Source organism: Hibiscus syriacus, unplaced genomic scaffold (assembly GCF_006381635.1).
Source record: "Hibiscus syriacus cultivar Baekdansim isolate YM2019G1 unplaced genomic scaffold, ASM638163v2 tig00110332_pilon, whole genome shotgun sequence".
Classification (NCBI taxonomy): domain Eukaryota; kingdom Viridiplantae; phylum Streptophyta; class Magnoliopsida; order Malvales; family Malvaceae; genus Hibiscus; species Hibiscus syriacus.
Window position 1 is genome coordinate 501206 of NW_024062688.1, and position 27556 is coordinate 528761.

The window sequence follows — 27556 nt, forward strand, 5'->3', positions numbered from 1 at the left end:
ATGGCGGGAAAGGCCTCAAATATCCAACTCTACAAACATATAATAACAAACATTAGTAATTGTTAAATAATTACTTATATTTTGGAAACATTATATAAAAATTCTTACCTTAAAAGCCCAAATAAAGCCTGTCAAAGTGTATTGGAACCATCGCCATGCAAACTTTTTCGATCATCCAAGGCAGACGATAACTTATCCATGGCTTTCCATAAATACGAGCCCCGGAAACAGGTTCCACGCATTTAGACAACGTCGACGTCATCCATCCGAGTAAACCATCTTATTATTCAAAAATCTTGTCAGGTCTTCTACGTGTAGCCGCCTCTCAGCTCAGGAAAAACCCGGATAGCCATGATGGCGGGTAATGTCAGTACCGACCTACATCATCGTGTCCGAAGCGTAGACCGGTGATTAGCAAAACTCCTCCCGCCCAAAACACTATACGCCGGTGGAAAATCAAACCATATCTCTTCATCACGACGTTGTATAGTCTCTGGTAGATCTCTAGTCATGGTTTGAAGAAACAGGTGTGTCAACATCGCATCTCCACCGGGATGTTGTACTTTCAGCATGGCCCGAAGCATGTATCCTCAAACATTTTTCTTTGTGCAGGTGAAAGCTTCGACGCAATTGTTTTGGCCAGCTGACTTTATTTCTCAAGGTCAATTGAGCCGAATAAAAGTTCTACAAAAACAATAAATACTAAATTAGATATACCAAAAACTACACTGTGAAGATACCAAAACAATATAAACATAAATAATAGTAGTTTATTCTTCAAACTTAAATATGCAACATGTGAATTTCGTATTTGTCTTTGTTTTTTGGTTGAAGTAATGCAATTCATTCAAGTTTCAATTTGCAGAAGAAGAATAGTTTTGAAAATGAAATCGCAACACGAAAATGACTTCGCAACGCGAAACTAAATCGCGTTGCGATTTGCTTTCGCGTTGCGATTCTTGGTTGATTAATAAGCAATCTAAGTGAAATGGTAATCTATTATTGAAATTACCAGTAAACCTATCATCAATTTCAATATGAAAAACCTAATAATGCAAAATTTCAAAAAGAAATAAAAAAAAACTAACCCTCGTTGGTTTTTGGTTGATTTTCCATTTCTGATTGTTAGGGTGGCTCTGAGAGATTTAGATAGACGGATTTCGCCGGAGATGGGGACGGATTTCGTCGGAGATGGGTGAGAGAGTGAGAGATGGAGATGGGACTGAGTTGTGATTTAGGTTTTAGGTTATGAGTTGCGATTACGGGATATACTGTGGACAGTTCAGTGTTCTAATATATTTATATTCATGTTTGGAATTTAAAATAAATACTTGGCCATGATACTAATGGCGCTTTGAAAATCGCATTGCGATTATGTATTATCGCGTTGCGAAAGTCAGTATCGCGTTGCGAAAGTAAGTATCTCGTTGCGATTTTTTATTATCGCATTGCGATAGTCAGTATCGCATTGCGATTTTCCCAATTCGCGTTGCGATTTACTTATTCGCATTGCGAATTTCCCAATTCGCGTTGCGATTTACTTATTCGCATTGCGAATTGGGAAAATCGCAACGATACTGTAGACCATCGCAACGCGATTTTCAACTATCGCATTGCGAAAATGCAACGCGTATTTGCGATAATGGAGATCGCATTGCGAATTAGCGATCGCATTGCGATTTTGTTGGTCATTTTGGCAAATCCGGAAAAAGTTGGTTAAAATCGTATATTATATGGGATTTTTGGTCACTGAGGTTATTTTCTCTTTATTTTTCTCTTCTTTGCTTAATTTCATTTTTTTTCTTCTCTTTCCTCTCCAACAAAGAAAAACAAAATAATAAAAAAACATTGAAGAAAGATAATGGCTTGCACGTGGCAAACCACTGTTTCAATTGAAAAAAGCTAAATTATTATTATAGTCAACCTTTAGCAGAAGCCTTGAGATTAATTCAGGCTTAATATATATATATTGTACTTCCAATTGCATCGTTTTAATATATCTTGTATTTGTTCTGTTATCGGACAAAAAATATGAGTGGGAAAGACCAATTTCCTAAAACAGAAACTTTGATGAACAAGGGGTGTCCATCTTATATTTATGGCATCCCAACTGCTTCCAAATGTCTCAATGATCCAATCATTTGTGGTACTTCACTGGGTCCAATCTGTTGAAAAATCCCTGGAATTTTCAGACAGGTTGTTTTGAATGATCATCATCGAGCTTGTTGTGTTCAGGGTTCAGTTCTGTTCCCCCACTTGCTGGTCTTGTTTCTGATATGCCAGTGAACTCCCTGGAGTCTTTTCCGAAACTGAACCGAGCTCTAGTTTCCGAACCACCTTCTCCATTGAAATTCCCTGAATTAACTTTGTTTTCGCAGGAACCTGCCGTGTTAGATCCGACCACACGAACCGTTGGCGAAAAGGGTGAGCGTGGATCGATCTTGTCTGACAACCATTCATTTGAAATGCCTCAGCTTGGTCGGATTCAGTCTCAAACTGGCAATGAATGGCTTGGAATGAACCAGAGGTTGACAAGATTGAATCCAGAGGTTATAGTGATTATTGGCTTAGCACTACCAAGACTCAACCTATGAAGAACACTGGACGCAGATTGCAAAATCGGGACCAAAAGGGTTCGTTGTCATCGGCTTCCTCATCATCTGGAAAGCTATTCAGAGGGGTAAGGCAAAGACATTGGGGGAAATGGGTTGCCGAGATACGGCTTCCGAGGAATAGGACAAGAGTTTGGCTAGGGACTTTCGACACTGCAGAAGAAGCGGCTATGGCATATGATACAGCGGCATACATGTTACGTGGAGAATATGCACATTTGAATTTTCCGGATCTTAAGCATCAACTCAAGGCCAATTCTTTGAATGGGAACACTGCTGCACTTCTTGAGCCAAGTTGCAAGCAGTTTCACAGGGCATTGCTGGTAACAAGAAGTCGAGAACCCGCCGTTGGTGCAGGCAAAAGATGAAAATTTAAACCAGAACACAACAAAAAGAGAGTGGCAATTTGAGAAGAAATAATGAAGAATCTGAATGAATGAGAATAAGAAGAAACTCAGGAGTGTGCATCATCAGATGTGGATGCTGTACAGTTAAGTGGAATGCCTTCTTTGGACATGGACATGATCTGGGATGCTCTTTTAGTTTCAAATTCCTGACATTTTTCATACATTTTAATGAGAAAAAAATTGATGTGATTCATATTTTTCAGTCTTGATTTGTGTCCTGGTATATTTGTATCAGCTTTTACTATCACAGTCATCTTAAATCAAAATTTACCATAGATCAGAATGTCATTTTTGGTTAATTAGATTGTACAACTTCTTGTGTTCTTTTAGCTGTTTTGGACTAGAAATTTTGTTGCAAGAGGCTGGCAAAATCATGCAAATGATAATTTGTACAGTTGTATTAGAATCAAATTACAACTAGATTATATTTAGCAAGATTTTATCAAAGGAAACCAAAGTGGCAACAGAGAATTCACACTGCAGATTTGAAAACATGAATGAAATCATATATCTATTAAGCAGAATTTTTCTTGATGCATGTCTACACTTGGTTGTCAACTAAAGTCTATAGATAGGGCCTTTCATAAGCTAGTTGAGAGATCTTTAGGCAAGGGTTGGGATTTCTCCCCACTAAACTTACCCAAGCCAGTAAAATGATCCTCCCCTCATCCCATCCAAGGAAATAAAACCTTCTGCTGATAGGAAATAAAACCATGAAGGTGAATCATAAACTATATTAAAACTTACTTCATGTTCGAACGTTTATGTTAACCTTAGCAGATTTTTAGTGTCCTTCACTTGGCATTGGTTTATCTTCACCCTAAATCCTGAACTTCTCGATCGCAGGACCTGAAATCTCCACGTCTTCGTTCATAGGCTTACTGCCGACACCTGTAACCAGAGATTCTTCCCTATCTAAATCCTTATCTCTAGTTTTATCGTCTTCGGAATTACTTCCATCGGAGCTGCTATCATGTTCTTGAGTCTCAGGAGAATCACCACCTTCGGTTTTATCAAGCTTCATATCTGCTTCTGTCATTTCTACATCTGGTTCGGGAAGTCGTTGCTGTAGGGGCACTGCATCACTGATGACTTGACCTGTCCTTAATCTTTCCCTGTAATCCTCCATCTCGATTCTGTATCGTTCTTTATCTTTCAGAGCTTTGTCTTGATAGACCTGAACAAGGAGTTAAAACTTAGCATAAAACATGTTAAATTCATGAATTACAGTAAATAACGTTTCTTACTGTTTTTCTGATTCGGTTAACTTGTTCCATAATTCACCAATCATTCTACTAATCTCTGTCCTTTCCAGGGTGAAGTGGTTTCAGTCTTGCATGTTGCTCGGCAAAAAAGAAATTATACCACTCCTGTTAGGTTTTGGATGAGCAGGATCCCTCCGTTTTATCTCGGATTTCTTCCTACGCCTCCGACGTTGCACACCTGATGAAGCATGAGCGGTCTCACTCCTGGCATATACACCATATTGATGTGGCACTTGGGGTGCTGCATCCTGTGAAGCTTGATACAAGACACCTTTTAACTTCTCCGAACCAATGGTGACAGTAACAAGATATCCACTCTCGAATTTCCCGTCAATCACCCCAATCACGGGAGAGCCTGCTGCTGATGCTGGCCTTACTGCTGTATCAACTAAAACACTTCACTGGAATTGACCAAATCATGAAACTCTAGAAAGATAGACTCCATTATAAAAAGAGAATGACCAATGAAAACATAAAGACAGTTTCAATCAGCATATAAAAATCTAAAGGCACCTGCAGGCGACTCGGCGATATACTCTTGGTTGCTGGACAGCAGCTGCATGAATTTCTACTGCTGGCCGCATTGCCCCATGAGTAGGAATCGGTGGAATAAGTTGGTTTCGAAGAGGATCTGCATATATAGATTATCATAACATTAAGATCAATACTCTTAACATTAATTCTAGAAGAATTTGAGTTCTCGATTTGCATCCGGAAGGAACAGGGACCCAACCACGGGCTTTAAAGAAGTAGATTTGTTCATAGTGATGAAGCAGGGAAACATAGTACTTGCGCAGCACGAAAGAAGCATTTGTAGCGGTGGAAGGGAAGTTGAATATAGCAGTAATTTCCTTCCATCTCCTCTCTCTTACAAGCTACAAGATCAATTTAAAACACAACCATTTGAGCATCATAGTACAACGCTAATGATGTATGATGGTTTCAACTTACTTCTGTATGAATGGTGCAATCTTCCACCAGAAAACTACAAAGTCATTGAGCATAAACTAGACTCTCATCCTAGTATTTCTGGGGGAAGATTGCACCATTCATATTTAACATATGTACAGAAGCATGTTGAAAGAATCTCATGTATGAATGGAAACAGCCATAAAACGGATGGCACATTGAAACAAATGATGCATGATGGTTTCATCTTACCTTTTCAATTCCACCACGAGATGTTACCTCCACAAAAAGTCTGTGCAGATCCAACTCCTTTCCTCCTATGATGGGAATCCTACATCAAAGTAGAGGAGGCAAAGGAAATTATCAAAAAATTAAGTCTAGAGAGTAACACCATATGCATGTATATGCATGTTATGATGTTCACATATATAGACATAGAAAGCTATATGTGCTTATATGACTCCAAGCCAAACCAGACTATATTGCTTTGGAAATGAAACACTACACTTACATGTAAAGTTAGGGACCCAAAAGCATAAAGAAGAGAAGATAGGCACCAGAGAAGAAAACATACATGAACCTGGTTCCCATGGTGCCATGGAGCTTCTCCAAAGTAGCCAAAAAAAGCTTAGGACTAGCAACAACATCTTCATATCTTGCAAGAGGTGGTGGATATGGACTATAGCTAGACACTGTTCCTTCATAGCACAGCAGTCTGCTTGGCGAAAGAAGTTGATGCCATAGCCAATTCCTTTTGTTTTCACACTTGAGACAAATCCTTCACTGTTCAAAACAACCAAAAATCCACCATTAACTCACTATGGACTTAAATGCAAGTGAGGACTGTTCAACTAGAAATGAAGTCAGAGTAAAAGGAATCCCACAAGGCCAAATAGCATGCAGAACAAGAAGAAGAGCCAAAGACTGGAGAGAAACAGACAATGCAAGGAGAGAAAATGGAATATATTGAAAGAGAAGTAAACAAGTAACAATTAATTAATGACAGGAGCAAAGTACTAACATGAAGAATAAAAAAAGAAATTAAATAATAATTCAGCAAGGGCATATCAATGTCAATATATCAGAACTGAACATGACAATGAAAAAAAAGTAGGAGAGCACAGCAGCTTATTGATAAGGTCAACAACCTCAAGTGATGTAATAACTCCAAGTAACAAGGGAGATCCAAAGTCCAAGAAAAAGCAAAAGTTGCAACATAGCTATCAGGGTCATGAATTTACTTCCAGAGTAAATTGAATGAACATCATACTAATAAATAAATAACACAACATCAAAAAGCTTCACACCTTTTTCTCCATACTAAAAAGGACACAGCCTTTTCACCTAACAATAAAAACAAAGATAAAGTCTGTTTGCTCTCTTTATAACTTTTTCTCCATACTAAACAGAAACTAGAGTTTACAGGCCTATATTACTCTATAACATTTTCCCCTGACATTCTAAAGATACGCTCGTATCTAATGGCTACTTAAACAGATATATTATATATACAATATATTATAAATGTCATGCATACATTTAACAATGGCTACAATAAACCAAGTTTCTTTCTTTTCTGACACTGTTTCAAGTCCAATCAAAACACCTTTATTTAGTTCTATGGTGAACTGATACAATGGTGCCTTCTACAAAGAACAAAATTTTAAAAAATTATATAGAAGGTCGAAAGTCCAATTTGTACTAAAACAAAATTGGTACAACTTCCACAGGAAGATGAAAAGAAAAAATTACTTAGATACTTCAAAAAGGTGTACTGATACGATGGTGCACCTCCAACAATTTACAACAAAATGAAAGAAAGAAAAAGGCTTGAAATTCCATAAGTGTAGTAATACAATGGTGTGTGTGTGCCCCTCCATCAATCTATAACAAAATGAAAAAAAATGGAAATCTATGAGGTGTACTAATATAATACAATGCTGCACCTTCCATCTTTCTACAACAAAGTGAAAACCAAAAAGAAAAAGATTGAATCCCAAAGTTGTTCTGCTGCAATGGTGCCCTTCCATCAAAGAAGGAAATTTAAAAGGAAAAAGTTTCAAACTCCAAGAGAAAAAAAATCTCACCTTTGCTTAAAAAACCCATTAAAGCATTAACTTTATATCTCAAATCAAAGAAAAAAGTATTTTTGTTTCCCATTTTGGGTACAAAACACTATTATAAATGAAAATTGCGAAGCACTATTCATTCCTTTATTTTCCTAATTTATGTTTATAAGTTTTAATTATTTTTGTTATTTTTTTATTGTCCATTGTACTTATGTTTCTATAAATTAAATAGCGAAAAAGAGTAAGAAATTCCAGATGAAGAAACATACGATAGAGTTTAAAGAAAATGCAAATTAATTAAAACAAAGCTTACCTTAGCAATGAGAGCCAAAGAATGGGAAAATGCAAAATGAAATGATATTAAGGAAGAAGCCTAACATTATAACCCCTTGTTATGACCCAAAAGTAAAAGCAGTATTTTGCTATAATTATTTTCTAAATTTGAATATTATATCTTTTAATTTTGATGATTTTTTCTTGTGGTTAAAATTTAAAAGAAAAATAAAAAAACAGTGCATTCCTATCTCACTTCAAAGGCAAAACACACTTTTTTTCTCCAAAAAGGGTAGTTTTGGATTATAGGTTTTATAAGAAAAAACTTATCATTTAAATATCAAATATAAGTATTTGAGATCAATTAATTGATGGAGTGATAAAATATTAATATCATATCATATATGATTTGAATATCGATATTTATATTAAAATATAATATCTCTATTAAAAAAAATATAAGTACCAGCAAAAAAGTTTTAAATAATATTTTGAAAAAATGGCTATATAGAATATATGTGATATTTTTTCGAGTAGGATGTTTGCTACGGTGCTTTTTAGAATTCGTCAAAAACACACAATGATATTTAAAATTTGTCTAAAATATACAACACCATTTTCATATTTCATACATATACAATAGTAGGGATGGTTGGATAGTATTAAATAAGTCGTCAGATAATTTAGGCATCATTTTAAAGTCGTTATGTGATCCAGATAACTTTAAGTGGATGATCAATTTTCTTTCAATACAGTTTTGAAAAAAATTTGTTCGTATTTATTATATAATAAAACATTTATTTAAAATAAAAAATAAAAAGATAAATCCCACCAAAGGGGAAAAGGAGAAACAAAAGCAAACCATGAAAAGAATAAGAGGGAATTAATTAAAGGGGAAGAGAAATGCCTAAAGGATGCCGTACCAACAGGCCATTTGTATTTATTAAAGCTATTAACATAAATACATTTAATATTAAACATTCTTTTAATAGTCTGTTATAAATATAATATAATGTTTATTTAAATATAACATTCAATCATTTAAGATTAAATGTTTTCTATTATATTTAATATTAAACATAATTTTAGAACAAGTCCTCTTTTATTTTTTTCTAAAGAAAAAACTTTTAATTCAAATAACTGCCTTAATTAATTTTCAAATCTTTAATGTTGTTTCCCAACAAACTGCCACCACCAACGCCCATCAAACTCCTTTTTAAGATTTCTAGTTCTTTTTATTTGATTTTTTTATAAATAGTTCATTTTAATATTATTTATATTTTTATTGATTTATGGTAACTATAACTTATTATCTATTATGAATATTTCTTAATTATTAAAAACGTATTGTACACTCTCTATAGATACACTTGTTTAAATCTGACACCTCTAAACAAAATACTCACTTTTTAACTAATAAGTCAATGAGTTCCTACTATATAAACTAAAAGTTCGCATACAATTGGTTAAAAGAAGCATATATTGTATTTTTAATGTTTTAATTTTTTATTAAGCCAAAATTATTACAAAATAATATTTATTGTAAATATTCTTCATTATTTGACAATGAATTTTCAATCACCCTTACAATTGTTTATGCTCAAACTCATGTCCTCCAGAATGATAACAATTCCTTTATACGTTAACCACTAAGGTAAATTGGTTCTTACACATTTAAAATTTTTAAATATAACAAAAAGGTATATTTTTAGATGATATTTCTTTAGTAAGTAGGTTTTTTGGAAAAAAATATTTTTATTAATTATAGATTTTGACATTTCCTTTAGTAAATTGGTTCTTAGACATTTAAAAAATTTAAGGACTAAATTGAATACATATAAAAGTGAAAGACTTAAAATTAAAATAAATTAAAAAAATAAAAGGATGAAATCGAAATAAATGCAAAATGTGAATAAATAATGAAAAATAGAATAAATTGCATTCATTTAAAAAATTAAAAAAAATTATAATATAAATATATATAATACAAATATATATATAGTTATATGTAGTTTACATGTAGTTTATTAATAACTATGTAATTTATATATATAAATATAATATATAAAACTTATGTATATAGTTTATATATAGTATATTAAGTACATATATTACTATATAAATAGTTTACATTAAAAATTATATAGTTACATATAAACTATAAAATTTATTAATGAATTATGTGTAAACAATATATAAACTATATAAAGTATTAAAGTATATAATTTATTTATAATATAAGTTTATATAAATTATATATAAACTATAAAAAGTATATAGTTTATAACTATAATTTATATTATATAGATATATATATAAACTATATATTATAAACTATATAAAGTGTATAGTTTTAAATTCTAATCTATATTAATATAGTATATATGTATGTATAACTAATATATGTAATCTATAGATTATATATATAAAGTAATAAAGTATATAGTTTATAGAAACACTATGCATAAACTATATAAGTTAAGTATATAATTTAGAAACCTTAAACCCTAAACTATATGTATAGACACAGTTGATAATTCATATATAGTTATATAAAAAATAGTTTATATAAATTATATATGTAACCTTAACCTATAGTCTAAACGATGGTTAATATATGTACCTATAGTTATGTATACATGTAAACTATATATGTAACTTATAGTACATATAGCATAAACTATGTAGTATATATAACCTCTCTCTCTCTCTATATATATATATATTAAAGTAATAAAGTATATAGTTTATAGAAATACTATGCATATATAAAGTAATAAAGTATATAATTTATAGAAACATAACCCTAAACTATATAAACTATATATGTATAGACACAGTTGACAATTCAATATATTATATAAACAATAGTTTATATAAATTATATGTAACCTAACCTATAGTCTATAAACAATAGTTAATATATATAACCTATAGTATATGTATACATGTAAACTATATATGTAACTTAATGTATGTATAAACTATGTATATATAAACTATATATATATATATATATATATATATATATATATATATATATATATATATATATATATATACCTATAGTATATGTATATATACAATCTATTTATGTGAACTATATGTAACCTATATATATATTATGTATATATATTATATATACAATCTATATAGTTTATATAAACTATATATGTTGTAATCCCCATAGACCCGGCCTATGCGTTTCGACTAAGTCTAGTGGATCACAAAGATATTTTCCAAAACCGTTATCCAATCAATATAAAACCACATTATTCATGACATGAAATTATAATAAAATAATTTTTAAAACTCAACTCTTAAATATAAAACCAATCAGTAATAAATTAATTTAAAACATATCTTAAAATCAAAACCACGATAACTGAATAGTAATAGCAAAAGTATCATCATTAAAAAATCCAATACTTTAAAATAGGTCCATGTTACCAGAATAAAGTCAACTTGCAAGTTTAAAATATTACAATCAGATATACTTCAAGAGATATGTTGATCCTCCAAGTGCTCGAACCGAGGTATCTATCCAACAGTATCTGAAAGGGAAAAACATTTTCGAAAGGTGAGCTAGGCTCAGTGTGTCCCAACATTACCATAAAATCACAATAGGTACATTAAACAAATCATAGTCCAGTAATCTCACAAATTCGTAAAAGAGTTTAACTTTTGAAAATCATAGTTAAACCCTTTTCTGGTACACCATCAGTAGTTCCCAAAATTATTTTCCATATAGCTTACTTTATGCACATAGCAAAAAGAAAGCCGACTTAAGGATAGACTATGAAGCTTGTATCATTAAGCCCAAGTCAATAAGTCCATATAGCTTACCCTAAGCACACAGCAAAGGAAAGCCGACCTAATGAAACATCTTGGGGCCCTCAAGAGTCACATTAGGCCCGTTTATTAGCTTGATCAGAGCTATACAATTGTAGTTCAATCCATCCCAAAACAATATCCATATACCAGTCATCAAAGTCCATAATCACAACAATAAATCGGTGTACCAACAATAATAACCATAAATTTCAATGTACCATATTTCAAAACATAAAACCATTATGTAGTAAACAGAACACACCTCGATAATGGTTCAGATAGTAGATCTACTGATTGTTGGTTTCACCACGCTCTGTTACAGTTTTCGAACGGGTGAATACTGGTATACGTGGTTTAACTGTCTAGAAGAGCTGGGTCGAGCTGTCGAACGATCCGGAGAGTCTCTTGTACCTTCAAACAATAATAATTAATCAACCCCAAATCTTACTTAATTGTTCAAAGCTAAAATTCTTAAGTATATAAGCATTTTTCGGGTTTGACTATCATTTTGGGGTATTTCAAGTCTGAATTTGGCCAAACGGATTGCGGAATCGGAATCAGGGTCGAAAACATAAAGTATGAATTTTCAAAAATTCATTCTTGGTCAAAGTCAAGTCACCACTTTGACCGTCAATTGGAGGCCTTCGGGTTCGAATTTGACGAAACGGACTTCAGAAACAGATTTGGGACGTCGAAAATTATCAGACTAGGTATACTCGGAAAAGATTTACGGTCGTTTAAGGGTCGGTCAAAGCCATTTTAAGTTTTGGTCAACGGTCAACGGTCACGGTCAACGGTCGGGTCGGGTTGGGTCGGGTCAGACCGGTCAAACCGGTTCGAACCGGTCGAAACCAGTCATAACCGGTTGAAAACCGGTCAAACCGGTTTCCAGCCCTCCACTCTCCTTGTGGCGGCGCGTGAGGCCTCTTCCGGGGGTCTAAAAATTCCGAAAAAAATTCTAAAAATTATTTTAAGCGATTTCGAGATACTTACAAAGATCGGTTCAAATTTTTGAACGGCGAAGAGCTCGATTTCAACTCGGCCGAATCTTTGACTGCTCCACCTCCTCACGCGCCGCCGTCGACGGTGAACAAGGTTGACACCGGCGGACTCGAAACGACACAAGGAACACGATGGTGCAGGAGGTGTCGTAAACGGAGCAACGATCGGCGGTGAATTTAAGATTTTCCCGGCGATAGAGCTAACAAAAACGTCGAGACTTTAACTGTAAATTTCCTACGTTTGGCAGCGTTTCGCTTCAATTAAATTGAAGGATTTGTTCCACGCTCGATAATGAACACAACGGTGGTTTTAAAACGACGATCGGAATTTGGACGGCGTCGGAATCGGAGTTGGAAACTGCGTATGGGAAAGGAAAATTGGAACCAAATGCACACTTATAATCAAAGCTTCCGACAGTTTTAAGGTAAATTCAAGGCTTGGTCCTTGGATTTCCTTCACTTCTAAAATGGCCTATAAACTCTCATAAATTTTGATTTAGTCACCAACAATTTACCAATTTTCACAATTAACCTCCAATTTCAATTAAATATTATTTTGTAAATATTCGGGTTGTTACGTATGTAACCTATAGTTTATAAACAATAGTTTATATTAGTATACTATATAGTTTATAACCTATAGTATATAATTTATAAACTATAGTTTATATTAATATACTATATAGTTTATATTAATGTTAATTATCTTAACTATAATTTATATTAATATAGTATATAGTTTATAAACTATAATTTGTATTAATGTAGTAGATAGTTTATAAACTATAGTAACATTAATATTAACATATTAATTATAGTTTATATTAATATAGTATATAGTATTAATATTAATTATAGTATATAAACCTTAACTATATTAATATTAATTATATTAACTATAGTTTATAAAATATACTATATAATTTATAAAATATAGTTTATATTTAATATCAATTTTATAGACTATATTTTATATTAATATTAATTACAAATTATAAACTATATTATATTAATATAAGTTAATATTAATATTAATTATATTAATATTAATATTAATTATAATATATAATTATATTAATATTAATTATAAATAGTTTATTAATATAAATTATATAGGGATGAAATTAAAAGAATTTAAAATAAAAAGATTAAATTGAATCTTTAAAGTTGAACTAAATTGAATAAAATCAAAATAAGGGACAACGCTACAATGCCAGACGAAGTTAAAAAACACGAGGATCTTGAAGCCAACCCAAACGGAGCATAATATATAAGGTATTTTTTTGTGTTTTTTCCTCATTTCCTGGTTTTTGATTCATTCTCCTATTTTGCTCTCTCTAACTCTGCGATTCTCTCAACATTCTATTCATCCTCTCTAGAAAATCATTCGTGTTCTTCATTGTTCTTTGAAAAAACTTCATTTGATCCTCAAAAACACTAAATCCCAAACATTTTTTCTGTTTTTTATATCAAACACGCGAAATATCTTAACTTAATCATCTGAGTTCATACCAAAACCCATACAATTTCTTTTTTTATCAAACAACCAAAATTTTCTCTCTTGTTCATCCGTATTCATCCCAGTTCATATTTGTTCTTCACAAAAATCGTCCGTTGATCTTCACAAACACCAAAACACATACAATTTCCTATTTTTTCGATCAAACCCCAAACCCAAGCAATAATTCATCCTTGTTCTTCCCCAAACCATTCTTTGATCCTTACAAACACCTAAAAGTAAAAATCATCTTGTTTTCTTCAATCAAACCCTAACACTAGTTCATCTTCTATCCCAAACCCAAACCCAAACCCAAACTCAAACCCAAACCCAAATATGAACCCGAACCCAAATCTGATCCAAACCGAACCTGAACCTGAACCCGAACCCAAATCCAAACCCGAACCTAAAAAACCCTAGCTGAGCCTCTTCACTTTATGTAATCATATTCTGTAACCACGACTATTCTTAATGTTTTTCCTCTTCTTCCGTCTTTGTCGATATTCAAAACCTTTATTTTTTTCAAGGGTTTCATGGATAGTCTTTCTTACGATTTGAATTATCCATGTATATTTTTTTTAGTTTTTATTTTAATATTGTTCATTAATATATTATTCATTTCTTTTATAGGAGAAAACCCAAGAAATCAAAATTTAGAACATTCTGAAAGAGGTAAATGAACCTTGTGATTTAATATATATTGTTCATTCATTTTATTTATTTTAATATTGTTTGTTTGTTATAATTCATTGTTTGTATAGTTGTTGGTTGTTCGTTGGGAATGGTTGTATAGGGTCGTTAGTTGCCTTGTTAGCAGCTACTGTTTATTTGTTTCCTTCGTAGTCCTTGTTTGTGTAGCTGATGGTTGTATAGGGTCGTTAGTTGCCTTGTTAGCAGCTACTGTTTATTTGTTTCCTTTGTAGTCCTTGTTTGTGTAGCTGTTTGTTGTTCATTGGGATTGGTTGTACCTTCATTTGTTATCAGCCTTTGTTTGTAGCTTAATAAAGGTTTAATTTTACCTTAATATTAACCCTAGTTTTTTTTTGCAAGGGGATGTAAATGATATATTGTCCGAAGCAGCTGATCTAAATAAATCCTCTAAGAGGAAGTCCACTAGTTCATCCGAATTTGGAGAAGAACCTCTTGTTTGGACCACTACACATTCACCAAATCTGATGATGGTTTTGTTTATGTCGAGTGTAAGTATTGCAAAGTGAAAATGTATAAAGTTGATTCTTATATTGGTACATCTAACCCTAGAAGGCATACTGAGAAATGACAAGCTTATAAGAATTTTCTTACTGAAAATCTTGGTATTGTAGCTTCTTTTGATCAAAACAAATATTGTGAATTTTTTGATGAGACTATTTTATGTCATGGTTATGCATATAGTATTGTTGAGCACAAAAAACTTAGGGATTTACATCATTACCTTAACTATTCTGTTAAGGATATATCTAGGTATATTGTTACTAAGTATTGCATGTTGGAGCATGAAAAGCATAAAAATTTACTACTTGATTCAATGCATTCTGTCTCAAGTCGTGTTTGTTTTACAAGTGATGCTTGGTCTTTCTTCACTTCACGTTCTTATTTTGCCCTTATTGTTCACTATGTTGATAATAACTGGAAACTTCAGTCTAAAATATTTAATTTTCATCGTTTTCCTCCTTCTCGTGATGGCGAATCTATCTTTAAGTTTGTGAAAAAGATGACATGTGAGTGAAAAAGATGACATGCGAGTGAAAAAAAGCATTTACCATTACACTTGATAATGTTTCTGCAAATGATAGAATGGTTAAGAGATTGAACGATGATTAGAATGTCATTTCTCCTCTTCCCTGCAATGGTAAGTACTTCCATATAAGGTGTGTTGTCCACATTTTGAACTTGATAGTTCAAAAAGGTTTGAAGGTAATTGATTCTTCTGTTATTAAATTACATGAGATTGTTAAGTTTATTGATTGTTCCGACTCTCGAATTTGTGCCTTTGAATTAGTTGTTAAAAACTGTGATTCTTCTTTCTCTGGTAAGTTAGTATTAGATGTTCCTACTCGTTGGAATTATACTTACTTGATTCATAGGCACTTGAGGCTGGATTAGCAATTAACTTGTTTGTTAATAGGGAAAATAAGTTGGATATCATTATTGATCATGAATGGGAAACTGTTCAAACAATCTGTGATTTTCTTGAGCCTTTTTATGAAATTACTACTCTGTTCTCTGGTTCTAAGTACCCCACTTCTAACTTGTATTTGGCTAGCGTTGTTGCAATAGAGAAATTGTTGTGTGATGCTCATAATGATCCTTGTGAAAGTATTTATGAATGGCAGGACCCATGCTTGAACTATATGAGAAATATTGGTCTAATCACTCTATGATTCTGTCTTTTGTTGTTTTACTTGATCCTCGATATAAATTACAACTTTTGAAGGAGTTGTACAATGTTCTTTATGTTGAGGATGAGGTTCAACGGAGGGTATGTCTCATTTATGATGAGTTTCTTTAGTTATATGTATTTTATTAAAAAAATGCACCTTGTGTTTCTTCCTCTTCTTCTTCTGTCCAAAGTAACACATCCTTGGAAAGAAGTGGATCAAGTTCCAATCGGCCTCAAACATTTAGAAAAATCAGATTTATTTCATGTTAGTTAGTATAATTTCTAGTTGAATTTTAACTTATGTATTTCCTATTTCCATTTACTAATTTATTGTCTTTTGTTTTTCAAAATTTTGATGCCAATTTAGCTTCTTTAAGGAGTGGACAATCTGATGTTGACTCTTACATCAATTTGCCCCTTATCCCTCGTATTGGAGAATTTGACTTTGATATTTTGGAGTATTAGAAAAATCAAAGTGTTTCATATCATGTACTTTCTCGTATGGTGAGAGATATATATTGACTATTCCAATTACTTCAATTGCATCTGAATCGTCCTTTAGTATGAGGGTAGAATTTTGAACAAATTAAGAGCTTCACTCTTACAAAAAAATATTGAGATTTTTGTAGCAACCCGTAATTAGTTGTATGGATTTGAGCCAGAGAATAAGGATGAAGACTACCTTACTGTGGTTAATGAGTCTGATATGTAAAGGTATGATAGAACTATTTTATTTTTTATGTTAATCTCAATAATTCAAATTATTTATTAATTATTTTAATTTTAATTTTAATTTTTTAGGGTATTTAATGTTAAGTGAAACCATTGGAATTTGAGATTATGTCTTGTTTATTCCCTTTACAGGTAACTTCTATTTTATTAATGACTTACTATATTTATTATGTTTAATAGTAACTGAAACCAATTTTTATTGACTCTTATGTCCAAAGTAGCACATCCTGATTCTGCTTGATATTATTTATGTTATTATAAACAACGTTAAATGCTTGATTCTGTAAGGGTTTGGTAAAGTCAGAAATGTTTGGTAAAGTCAGAAATGTTTGACACTGTTAGCCATCGTATTCCTTTTGGCTTTACCGCTAGCTGCATTTTTGTTTAATGCAGAAATGGTGTATGTTGTTGCCTGCTGCCTGTTGCTGCATTGTAATTTATTTTGTTGGTCTGACTTAAATAGATTTTTGTAACTTGTCATTTTTTTTAAATAGCTACTCATGTTAAATTATGTTGGTGGCTTTAAAAGTTGTCCGTAATTTAACAATGTTAGCAGCTATTTTGATACAAAAGTTTGATGAAGAAATTTCTGGTAAGATAGTTAGACTTTTAGCCTTATAAAACTTTTGTTATAAGATCTGAGAGCTTAAAAAACACTGTTTTTGTTCATTTAATTGTATTCAACTTTAATAATTCAAATGTTATTCAAATTTTAGATTAAATGTTATTTAAATTATCAATATCAAATAAATTTATCTTTTATATTATGTTTTAGGTATGTTATAATTGTTAGATAATTTTTCTTTACAGAAATTAAACTTTATAATTTATATTTATAGTTTAGAGAATTAATCACGTTCAATACCAATCTTCATTTATTATCAAATTAATTATCATTTCATTACCAAAATTATTTTTATCAATCATGTTAAACGCCAATATAAATTACAGAATAAATGCTTACATTATTAATATTATTTTGTATTTACATAAATTAAATTATATTTTACATAAATTAAACTATATTAATTTACATTTAATCATTGTTCAATGCCAATAATTTTATTAATCATATTTTATATAATTTACATTTAAATAATTTTATTAATTTTATTAAATAATTTTATATAATAAATATATTTATTAATTTAATTATCATAATAAATATTTTATTATAACATTTAAAAATTAATCATATTAATTTATTAATTATATCATAAACTCAAAAACTCACAATTTTATTAAAATATTATAATTTCGTCCATGGTAATATACAATTCAGGTAAATGTCAAGTTAGGTAAATATCAGATCAGGTCAATAACAAGTCGGATCATTTACATGTCAGGTTAATAATAGGTCAGATTGAAAACAGATCGGGTAATACCAATTATTTACCAGGTCAATCTCGGGTTTGGGTTCATATCATTCAGATGTCGGTTCGAATATCATTTTTCAGTTCAATTCAAGTTCAAGTAGGGTGCAGGTCGAATTCAAATCTACAATTTTCAGGTCCAACTCGGGTTCAGGTAAACACCAGTTTGACTCGAGTCGATTTTAGATTGTTACAGCGTAAATTAAAAATAATTTTAACTCGATTCGATTTCAATCAATTTTGCAGTTGGGATAAGCTTTTCACAGCCCTAATTAACTTATGTTAGTTTGATGGGGGTGATATATTAATAAAAGTGTTTAAATTTTAATTTAACCATTGACTTTTAGACAAAATACTAATTGAATCTTAGACACGAATCCAGCGTTTTCCATAACCTTGAAGGAGTTCAGATGTCGGAGAAACTCGGCGGGGAGAATCCCAGGATTTTTAGCTATGCCTAGCCATAGGCTCTAACGGGTTTCATGAAGATGAGATTCTTGGAAGTGGGGATTTCGGGAGAGTTTATAGAGCGATTTTACCTAGTGACGGAACGGTTGTAACAGTGAAATGCTTGGCGGAGAAATGGGAGAGGTTTGAGAAGACTTTTGCTGCGGAGTTGGTGGCAGTGGCTCATCTGCGTCATCGGAATCTTGTTCGGTTGAGGGGTTGGTGCGTTCATGAAGACTGTTAAGAAACGTGTATAATAGAAAATATACACAGTAAAGAAAATGCTTGCATTCATATCAGCTGGCACACTACATTTATAAGAGTGGTTTAGCTCACCACTAACCACCATTAACCATCTAACAAACTAACTGACTTAGCTAACAGACTAACCACCTCTACACGTATGTGCTGCATTGACAGCAGCCTAACATTCCTCTTGCTCTTCATTTTCTCCTATTTGACAATAATCTAACATTCCCTCTACTTTTCATTTTTGATGAAAAGATGAACACTTGAACCGGAAGTGCCGATGCTTCCTCCCGTTCACTTGAATCGGAAGTGCCGATGCTTACTTTCATTCGATTTGAATCTGAAGTGCTGATGCTTCCCTCCATTCGATTTGAATCGGAAGTGCCAATGCTTCCCTCCTTTCGATTTGAATCGGAAGTGCCGATGCTTCCCTCTGTTCGACTTGAATTGGAAGTGCCGATCCTTCCCTCCGTTCGACTTGAAACAGAAGTGTCGATGCTTACCTCTATTCGACTTGAATCAATGCAAACTTTTGATGTGAATGAACATTCAACAAAAAAATTCTAAAAAAAACTATTCTATAACAACAATGTTTTGCAGCTTAACTACTAACAATTCTTCATCCTCCTTGCACGTAAACCTTCTGCTTCATATTGCTTGGAGCAAGGGCAGTGATCTCCTTGCTCATACGATCTGCAATACCAGGGAACATAGTTGAACCACCGCTAAGAACAATGTTACCATAGAGATCCTTCCTGATATCTACATCACACTTCATGATAGAGTTGTAGGTAGTTTCATGGATTCCAGCTGCTTCCATCCCTATAGAAGATGGCTGGAAGAGGACTTCAGGACAACGAAATCTCTCACCTCCGATAGTAATGACTTGTCCATCAACTTTGAGGGTATACTCAAAAGCAGTGTTCATTAGCCCACCTTTGCATCCAGAATCACATGAACCTTTCTTTTCTGGATCACACTCATGATCGCAGTCGACTAGCTGTTGTTCGCTGAGGCTCACAAGTTTTCCGGTTGCCAAAAAGTTAGCACCTTTCAAGGCTCCTGTTGTACTAAAAGATCAGCATGATCCGCATGAACCTTGGTTTTTGACGGATGAAACAACTCATTTTTCTCTCCAGTCGAAATCTTCAGGCAAATTATCAGTAGGCAAAATCGGTGCCTCGGTCGCATCTTTAGGCAATCTCAATCTCCTTAATCCCAAATACGCCTTCCTGAACTCTCCCGGAGTCAAATCGGAGAACTGAGTCACCATGTGAGTCGTAGATGGGTCAAGCTTCTGATGACGCGCCACTCGTCTCAGGTTATACTGGAAAACCTTGAACCTGTAACCGTTCTCCTCCTGTGACACGTACGATTTCTTGAACCGCTTCTTGAACAGAGAGAAGCGATGCTCCGCTCTCAGCAGCGGTGGCTCGGCCCCATCGTGACCATACGTTACTTGTTCGATCAAAGGGTCAACTTGGAATCCCCCCGCTGTAGTACGACCTCTGACATACAAGGAAAGAACATCCTGGATGGCAACGTACATGGCAGGTACATTGAAGATCTCAAACATAAACTGCTGCTCGAGATGGAAATGCAGTGACAATAGAGCCAACGGACTCCATGCAGCGGAAGAACAACAAGATCAGGACCGTTTGGCGATTGATACCATGTTAAGAAACGTGTATAATAGAAAACATACACAGTAAAGAAAATGTTTGCATTCATATCAGCTGGCACACTACATTTATAAGAGTGATTTAGCTCACCACTAACCATCAAACAAACTAACTGACTTAGCTAACAGACTAACCACCTCTACACGTATGTGCTGCATTGACAGCAGCCTAACAAAGACCAATTGCTCTTGGTGTATGATTATATGCCGAACCGAAGCCTCGATAGAGTACTCTTTAGAAGGTCGGAAAACATGGGGACACCGGGTTTAAACTGGGAACGCCGGAGGAAAATCGTCGGTGGCTTTGCGGCTTCTTTGTTTTATCTCTACGAACAACTGGAGACTCAAATCATACACCGCGACGTAAAAACGAGCAACGTGATGCTCGACTCGCAAGTCGCAATACAATGCCCGGCTGGGCGACTTCGGGTTGACACGGTGGCTGGAACTCTAGCTCGAGTACCAAATCAAGACACCAGCGACGAAGAGACACCAATTCCGTCTGGCTGGCACGAAGACAATCGAGTACCTCCCGCTGGAGAGTTTCCAGAAACGAAGAGTGGCGACGACCAAATCCGATGTTTTCAGCTTCGGTATTGTCGTTTTGGAGGTGGTTTCGGGGCGGCGAGCAATGGACCTTACATTTCCCGATGATCAAATCATTTTGCTGGATTGGATCCGCTGGTTGTCCGATGAACAAAGGCTTTTACATGCAGGGGATAGTCGACTTGTCGATGGTCCTTACAGTGAGTTACAGGCTAGCCTGTGAACGGTTCATTCATATAGGGCTGCTTTGCACGCTTCATAATCCATTTTTGAGGCCTAATATGAAATGGGTTGTTGAAGTTCTGTCCGGTAATATTTCAGGGAAGCTTCCTACTTTGCCATCATTTCAATCCCATCCTTTATACATCACGTTGTCATCTTCATCCAACACTAGTGGAAGCAAGAGCACAACCAGTAGCCGGTCATCCACCCCCACCACCACCGCCAGCATCGACATTACCGTCTCGTTTGCTTCTTCGAACAACTTGACTGCCACTGAACAAACTGTATGAAACTGCTGAATTCGGAATCAACGGTGCAGTCGCCGAACAACTAACTTCTTTATGATCGAAACAACGAGGGAAATACCTTTCAAGGAACTCGTTGCCGCCACAGATAATTTTGCTGAATCACGAAGGGTGGCAGAGCTCGACTTCGGAACTACTTACCAAGTTTCCTTGACAACCGTCAGCACATTCTTGTGAAGAGGCTTGGCATGACTAAATGCCCTGCATTGCGGATAAGGTTTTCGAGTGAACTCCAAAACTTGGCGAGGCTCCGCCTCCGTAATCTGGTTCAGTTCCGTGGATGGTGCACTGAACAAGGAGAGATGCTCGTCGTATATGATTACTTGGCGAATCGATTGTTGAGTCACTTCCTTTCCGACAATATAAAGGGCAGCTCTGTTTTGCAATGGCAACACCGATACAACATTGTCAAATCCCTTGCTTCGGCCATTCATTATCTCCACGAGGAATGCGATGAACAAGTCATTCATAGAAACATTACCTCTTCAGCGATCATTCTCGATCCTGACATGAATCCGCGGCTTAGTAGTTTCGCTCTCGCCGAGTTCTTGACTAGAAATGATCATGGCCATCACATCCACCAACAAAAACAAATCGGTTCTCGGAATTTTCGGTTACATGTCACCAGAATACATGGAATTTGGGAAAGCGACCCCAATGCTGATGTCCATTGCTTTGGAGTGGTGGTGCTCGAGATGATCAGTGAACATATGGCAGCCGACTTTAGGCGGCCCGAGGTATTGTTGGTGAAACAGGTACATGACTTCGAGACACGAAAAAGGCCGCTAGAGGAATTGGTCGACATCAGGCTGAATGGGGAATACAATATTGAAGAACTTGTGAGACTGACAAACTAGGAGTTGCCTGCACACGATCTAAACCGAAATTAAGGCCAAGCATGGGGCAGATTGTGAGCATACTCGATGGGAATGACAAAACCTGATGGTAGAAGGGCAAAGGAAGGAGGGTATGGAGGAATGGAAACAAAGATATGCTTGTTCTTTGTCATTGGTTAGGAGAATCAATGCTTTGGGATTACATTGAAACTCACTCATGTACCATACAGGACAGGCAAGTTTTTGTTTTGATTAATGTATACTAATAAGTGTAGTGTTTATGCTTTTGGATGTATCTACTTAAAAAACGAGATGCTAATGTTTTACATGTATGGCAGTGATTAGAAAGTTTTTTTGTGCGATTTAATTTCGAGTTCGATTTGCAGAAGCTCGGACCATATTCTCTGCAATGAATTCATGTGCATGGTAACTACAAAATGAATCAGATGGATATGTTCATGTTTTCATCTCCATTCTTATCGAGAAACAAGAACGCTTCGACGATAGTATCAAAAGTGGACTGAAGCTGCTGTGAATCCATCTTCAATGTCCCAATTCACACCATTAAAGACACTTATTAATGCTTTCTGACTCGACATGCTATATGTTCTTAGACATGGAAAAGAAACAAAAATGAATATATTATCAAGTGAGGAGGAAGGTTTGATTAGGAGGTAGATGAGACATAGCATCACAATAAACTCGTTACTGTATCCCATTTAACGATTAAATTGAATAAACCGTGAACAAAGTGGTCACATTAGAGGGGTTTGGGAAATGAGGGACCTTTTGAGAACGACTTGAACTTGGGTATCCCATTTTTTAAATCTAGGAAAGTGTAGGGGTACTCCCTGTAATTTTCCATAAATGTTTGCAAAAAATTAATTAGAAAAACATATAAAAAGAGACATGTATCATGTCTAAGGTACCACATCATACATACATGTTCATAATTATGATTTTTAATCCGATTATCTAAAAGGATCTGCTTTAATAATATACAGAGTTGATACATGCAAAAACGAAAAGCATTTAGATTAACAGAACAAAAAGAAAGAAATAATAATAATAAAAAGAGACAAGGTACCATTTCTAAGGTGGAAATGTCCTGGAACTCAACTAACGTTAGGCATCCCCCATTCTACTTCTTGCCTTGTACTGCCATCCAAAGGCAATGGGTCTCCGTTACCAAACACGGGTCTCGCCCTCTTCTTCATAATACCGACCTGTGATCCAACCCCCATAGGAGAAACCGGGATTCCGCTTGAAGTCGGGCAGCTTTCGACCGAGCAATCACCAATCCGGCATGGCATATTGGAAGTAACATTGTTCTCTATAGCTACTGCAAGTTCAGACAAGGCAGGCAGTTTTATGTTACCGTGAGGGATCAGCCCTTGACAATCATTGGAAACCTTTATAGCCAGTTCCAACAGCTCTTCTCTTGCGGCTTCCAGACCGGCGGAAGCAGCGGCTTGGTCATTCAAAGCTTTACAGGCTTTCTCGAGTATAGACTGTAGGTATTTGCTTTGCGCTTCAATCCGAAGTTGAAGCCGACGCTGTACCTGCTAAGTCAAACCTTTAGTATGCCTAAAAATAACACCCCCATGAGGTCACTGAAATTTTCGATGTCGGCAAGTCGCCTTTGAAAAGTTCACTTTATCAATGTAGCATTTACAGGTCAATAATTAACTGTACAAGAACTGAAGAAAACCAAAAAAGTATAGGCAACTATAACCAACCTCCAACTGTTCATGTAGTCTTCGTTGCACTTCCATCTGCAGTTGTAGAGCTTCGGTTACCTGGTAACCCCTGTTGGGAAGACGAAATTCAGCACTCATCCAAGAAACTAGAGAAATTGTCAAACAAGATAAGAAACAACATACTCATTCAAATCTTGTGCAACCATTCTCGACGACGATGTTGTAGATGAACCGGTATCCTGACTTTCTGCAACATAAGAGGCTGAAACACCGACACATCCAATTATCAGTCAATTCTGAATACGATAGCTTATCATCTGGCACCTATCGATTGACAAATTAATTGTCAAGATTGTCAAAAAAGTGAAATTCACATTTTGATAATTTGTCAAACCCCAAAAAGTTGTGCTTTCAGTCTTCCCGAGTGTAATTACTTCTAAACAGTGGGGTACGATAGAGACCGTTCTTAAACGGCCTCTACTTGGCTGAGTCAAAACAGTAAATCGCTTGCTACTTGGTCATGAACCATAAGTACATCAAAGGTACAATACTATAAAAGGTATAAGTCATCATATTTGTTATAAAATGTGCAGGCTTTAAAGTAATAGTTATTTCGAAGAGACTAGTATGCATACCGTCCTTAGAGTTATCAGCTGATTCCTTACCGGATTGCTTCCCAAGCCGATATTTCTGTAAGTATGGGGCAACAGTGTGAATGAAAAACTTTGACGTGATATTCATGGGGGCACATAAAATCAGAGAATAAGATTATAAAGTCATTGTTGGAAATCGAGATCCATCTTTGACATATAAACGAGATGGGCCGAAGACATGACGGCACCAATATAAAGTAGGGAAAAACTTAATCATCATCGAAGAGATGACAGTAACAACAAACCTGAAGATGTGATTTCAAGTGATAGAGAGTAAGACCTTTTACTCCCATTGTTCTCATAATAGTCTTCGGGGTTGCTTCTGCGGTGGATATTGAAACAAAATAAGTTACAGCAAGATTTATAACTTCAGAATAAGAAAATGCATGAATATTAACTCTTATGATGCCATTGTCAATCAGCTAAGTTTGCTTCACATAAAATCACTCAGGATGCAGGAGAAGCATGTGTGATCAGCCTAAATAAGACATATCATTAGAGAAGTTATGATAATAATCATCTATATCTTTGGTTGATATGGACCATGCTATTGCCCGGAAATAATATCCCAACTTCCAACTCCAAGCATACAAGTCGATTTTTCTCAGCATTGAACGGAACACAAAGATTCCGGAAAGAAAGTTTGTCAGACATTAGTTGCTAATCGGCCATGAAAGAACCACCCGTAATTTGTCTTAATTTGTTATGTATACGACTTTTACAGCACTCATACAAATATGCTGCTGCCTTGTCGGCAAATCATTCCAAAATCAACTATTTTTCTGCTGGTTTCATACATCATTGACCTCACTCAATCAATATGATATCAATTCTCGACAAACATAATAATTGCAATTGGAAGTAAATGGATAACTACATGAGCAATATTCCCAGAAATTCACATTAGACAAAGAAATGATTTCACTCTAAGCATTTCATTTACGTAGAACGGTGCATCTTTCGGAAAACAAGGAAAGAAAATCACGGTAAGATGTATGTACAATTATTTCTAACAATCAATGTTTGAACAATATAAAGAATCTTAATCCTTAGGCATAATTTTTACACTGTAGAAAACATTAATATCAAGAATATTCTTCCCAGGCCAAGAAAAAGTACCATAATTATTCTGGTTTGTCTCCCAAACAAAAGTATGCAGAGTTGCTGACCAAATTATTGAAAATAATGACTTGAAAACATGGTTTTGTCCTTTTGGTAGTATTTTATCATAAGAGTTGGTTTCTTGTCTCCCATGGTTTGTATGCAAATACACATATAAGAAGAAAGTTCATTCCCGAAAATAATATTCGAAACTACATGATTGGCTTGGCAGATATCTTGTAGAGAGAGGGCCAATAGTAACAAGGTAAAGTTCCTAGTGGTCATAATTCATTCCCAAATGATGTTTACGGAACCGATAGAGAACCGAACTCTAAATCATTGCAACGATTATAATGACGAACTTTTGTGGCTGGTAATTAACTCTATGCTGATATGAAGAACATGGCAACAACATAATCTTCTTCATCCAAAGAACACAATGAACACCCTCTTTAATCAATTCAATGTAGCCCAAATCATCACACCAATTGGTTCAGCAATAAATAAAAAGCTAAAATAGGGCAAAAGATACCCTGCGTTTAAAAAAAAAAAAAATTATGAACTGTGATTCATGACTAGATAAAAGCCAGAGTTCCCAAAAATTAATTCTTTTTTAAAAGAAAAGAAGCTCAAATCTCAAAAGCAATACTAAGACAAGAAACCAACAAAACGAAAAACAAAGGAAGCCAATGATCAAATCTCATCGATAATTTTATCAGATAAACCAAAATTCAACAATCAAGCCTAAAGAACTAAAAGCATTCCAAAATGCATAAACATTAATCAAATTTCTTTTTTGGAAAAGCCTCAATTAGCATTAATACATGACATTATATCAAATCAAGTGATATAAATCCAAAAAGGGAGCTGGGGATGACATTTTTAAAGCCAAAGCAAAGACGAGCCATAAACCAAAAAAAAGAAACTTACTGTCAGGGCCGCCGAGCTGAGTAACAGCATCGACGAAACGTTCATGGAGGTCGGCAGTCCATCGGAGTCGGGGCTTGGGATCGGTTGTTAGGACCAAACAAGCATCACCAGGCAAGTTTGTACCATCAAGCGACGCTTGATAATCTCCCACCCTTCCATCCAACGCTAACGACCGAATAACCGAGTACATTTCTTCTTAAAGCTTTATTTTTTTTCCCAGAAATGCAGGGCAAAATCAATCAAAGTCAATTAGTTGGACTCTTTTCCGGGTATCCGATTGGGCACGGAGCGATGTTTGAAGGAGAGAGAAAAGGAGAAGCAACGGGGAGAGACACGGAAAGAGAGAGAAATATAAAAGCGAAGTGAGTGAATATTGAGGCATGCAGAGGCTTAGACAGCGATGTGTTGTGTCGTTGTCTTTGTTCTCTCACTTTCGACTCTCTCTCTCTCTCTCTCTCCCTCCCCCTAATATATTAATTAATTTATTTGATTAATGTATTGGGTAAATTACACAAATAGTATCTCCGTTTATA

The 27556-nt window shown here is 34.5% G+C and overlaps 1 protein-coding gene and 3 pseudogenes across 1 annotated transcript; 2 read left to right on the forward strand and 2 right to left on the reverse strand.

Annotated features, from left to right (window-relative positions):
• Window positions 1–2031: 2031 nt before the first annotated feature.
• LOC120120152 lies at window positions 2032–3169 on the forward strand (annotated as a pseudogene).
• Window positions 3170–3839: 670 nt separating this feature from the next.
• LOC120119186 lies at window positions 3840–5935 on the reverse strand (annotated as a pseudogene).
• A 12308-nt stretch (window positions 5936–18243) lies between these two features.
• Window positions 18244–22997, forward strand: LOC120119187 (annotated as a pseudogene).
• Window positions 22998–23676: 679 nt separating this feature from the next.
• On the reverse strand, window positions 23677–27348 carry LOC120119875 (protein PHR1-LIKE 3-like). The gene is made up of 6 exons (XM_039139672.1): window positions 27024–27348; window positions 25238–25314; window positions 24975–25029; window positions 24523–24601; window positions 24379–24448; window positions 23677–24201 (listed from the first exon to the last, which is right to left on the reverse strand). Exons 1-6 carry the CDS (start codon window positions 27211–27213, stop codon window positions 23755–23757), a joined length of 918 nt encoding a protein of 305 aa, XP_038995603.1. The 5' UTR covers window positions 27214–27348; the 3' UTR covers window positions 23677–23754.
• Between the last annotated feature and the right edge of the window lie 208 nt (window positions 27349–27556).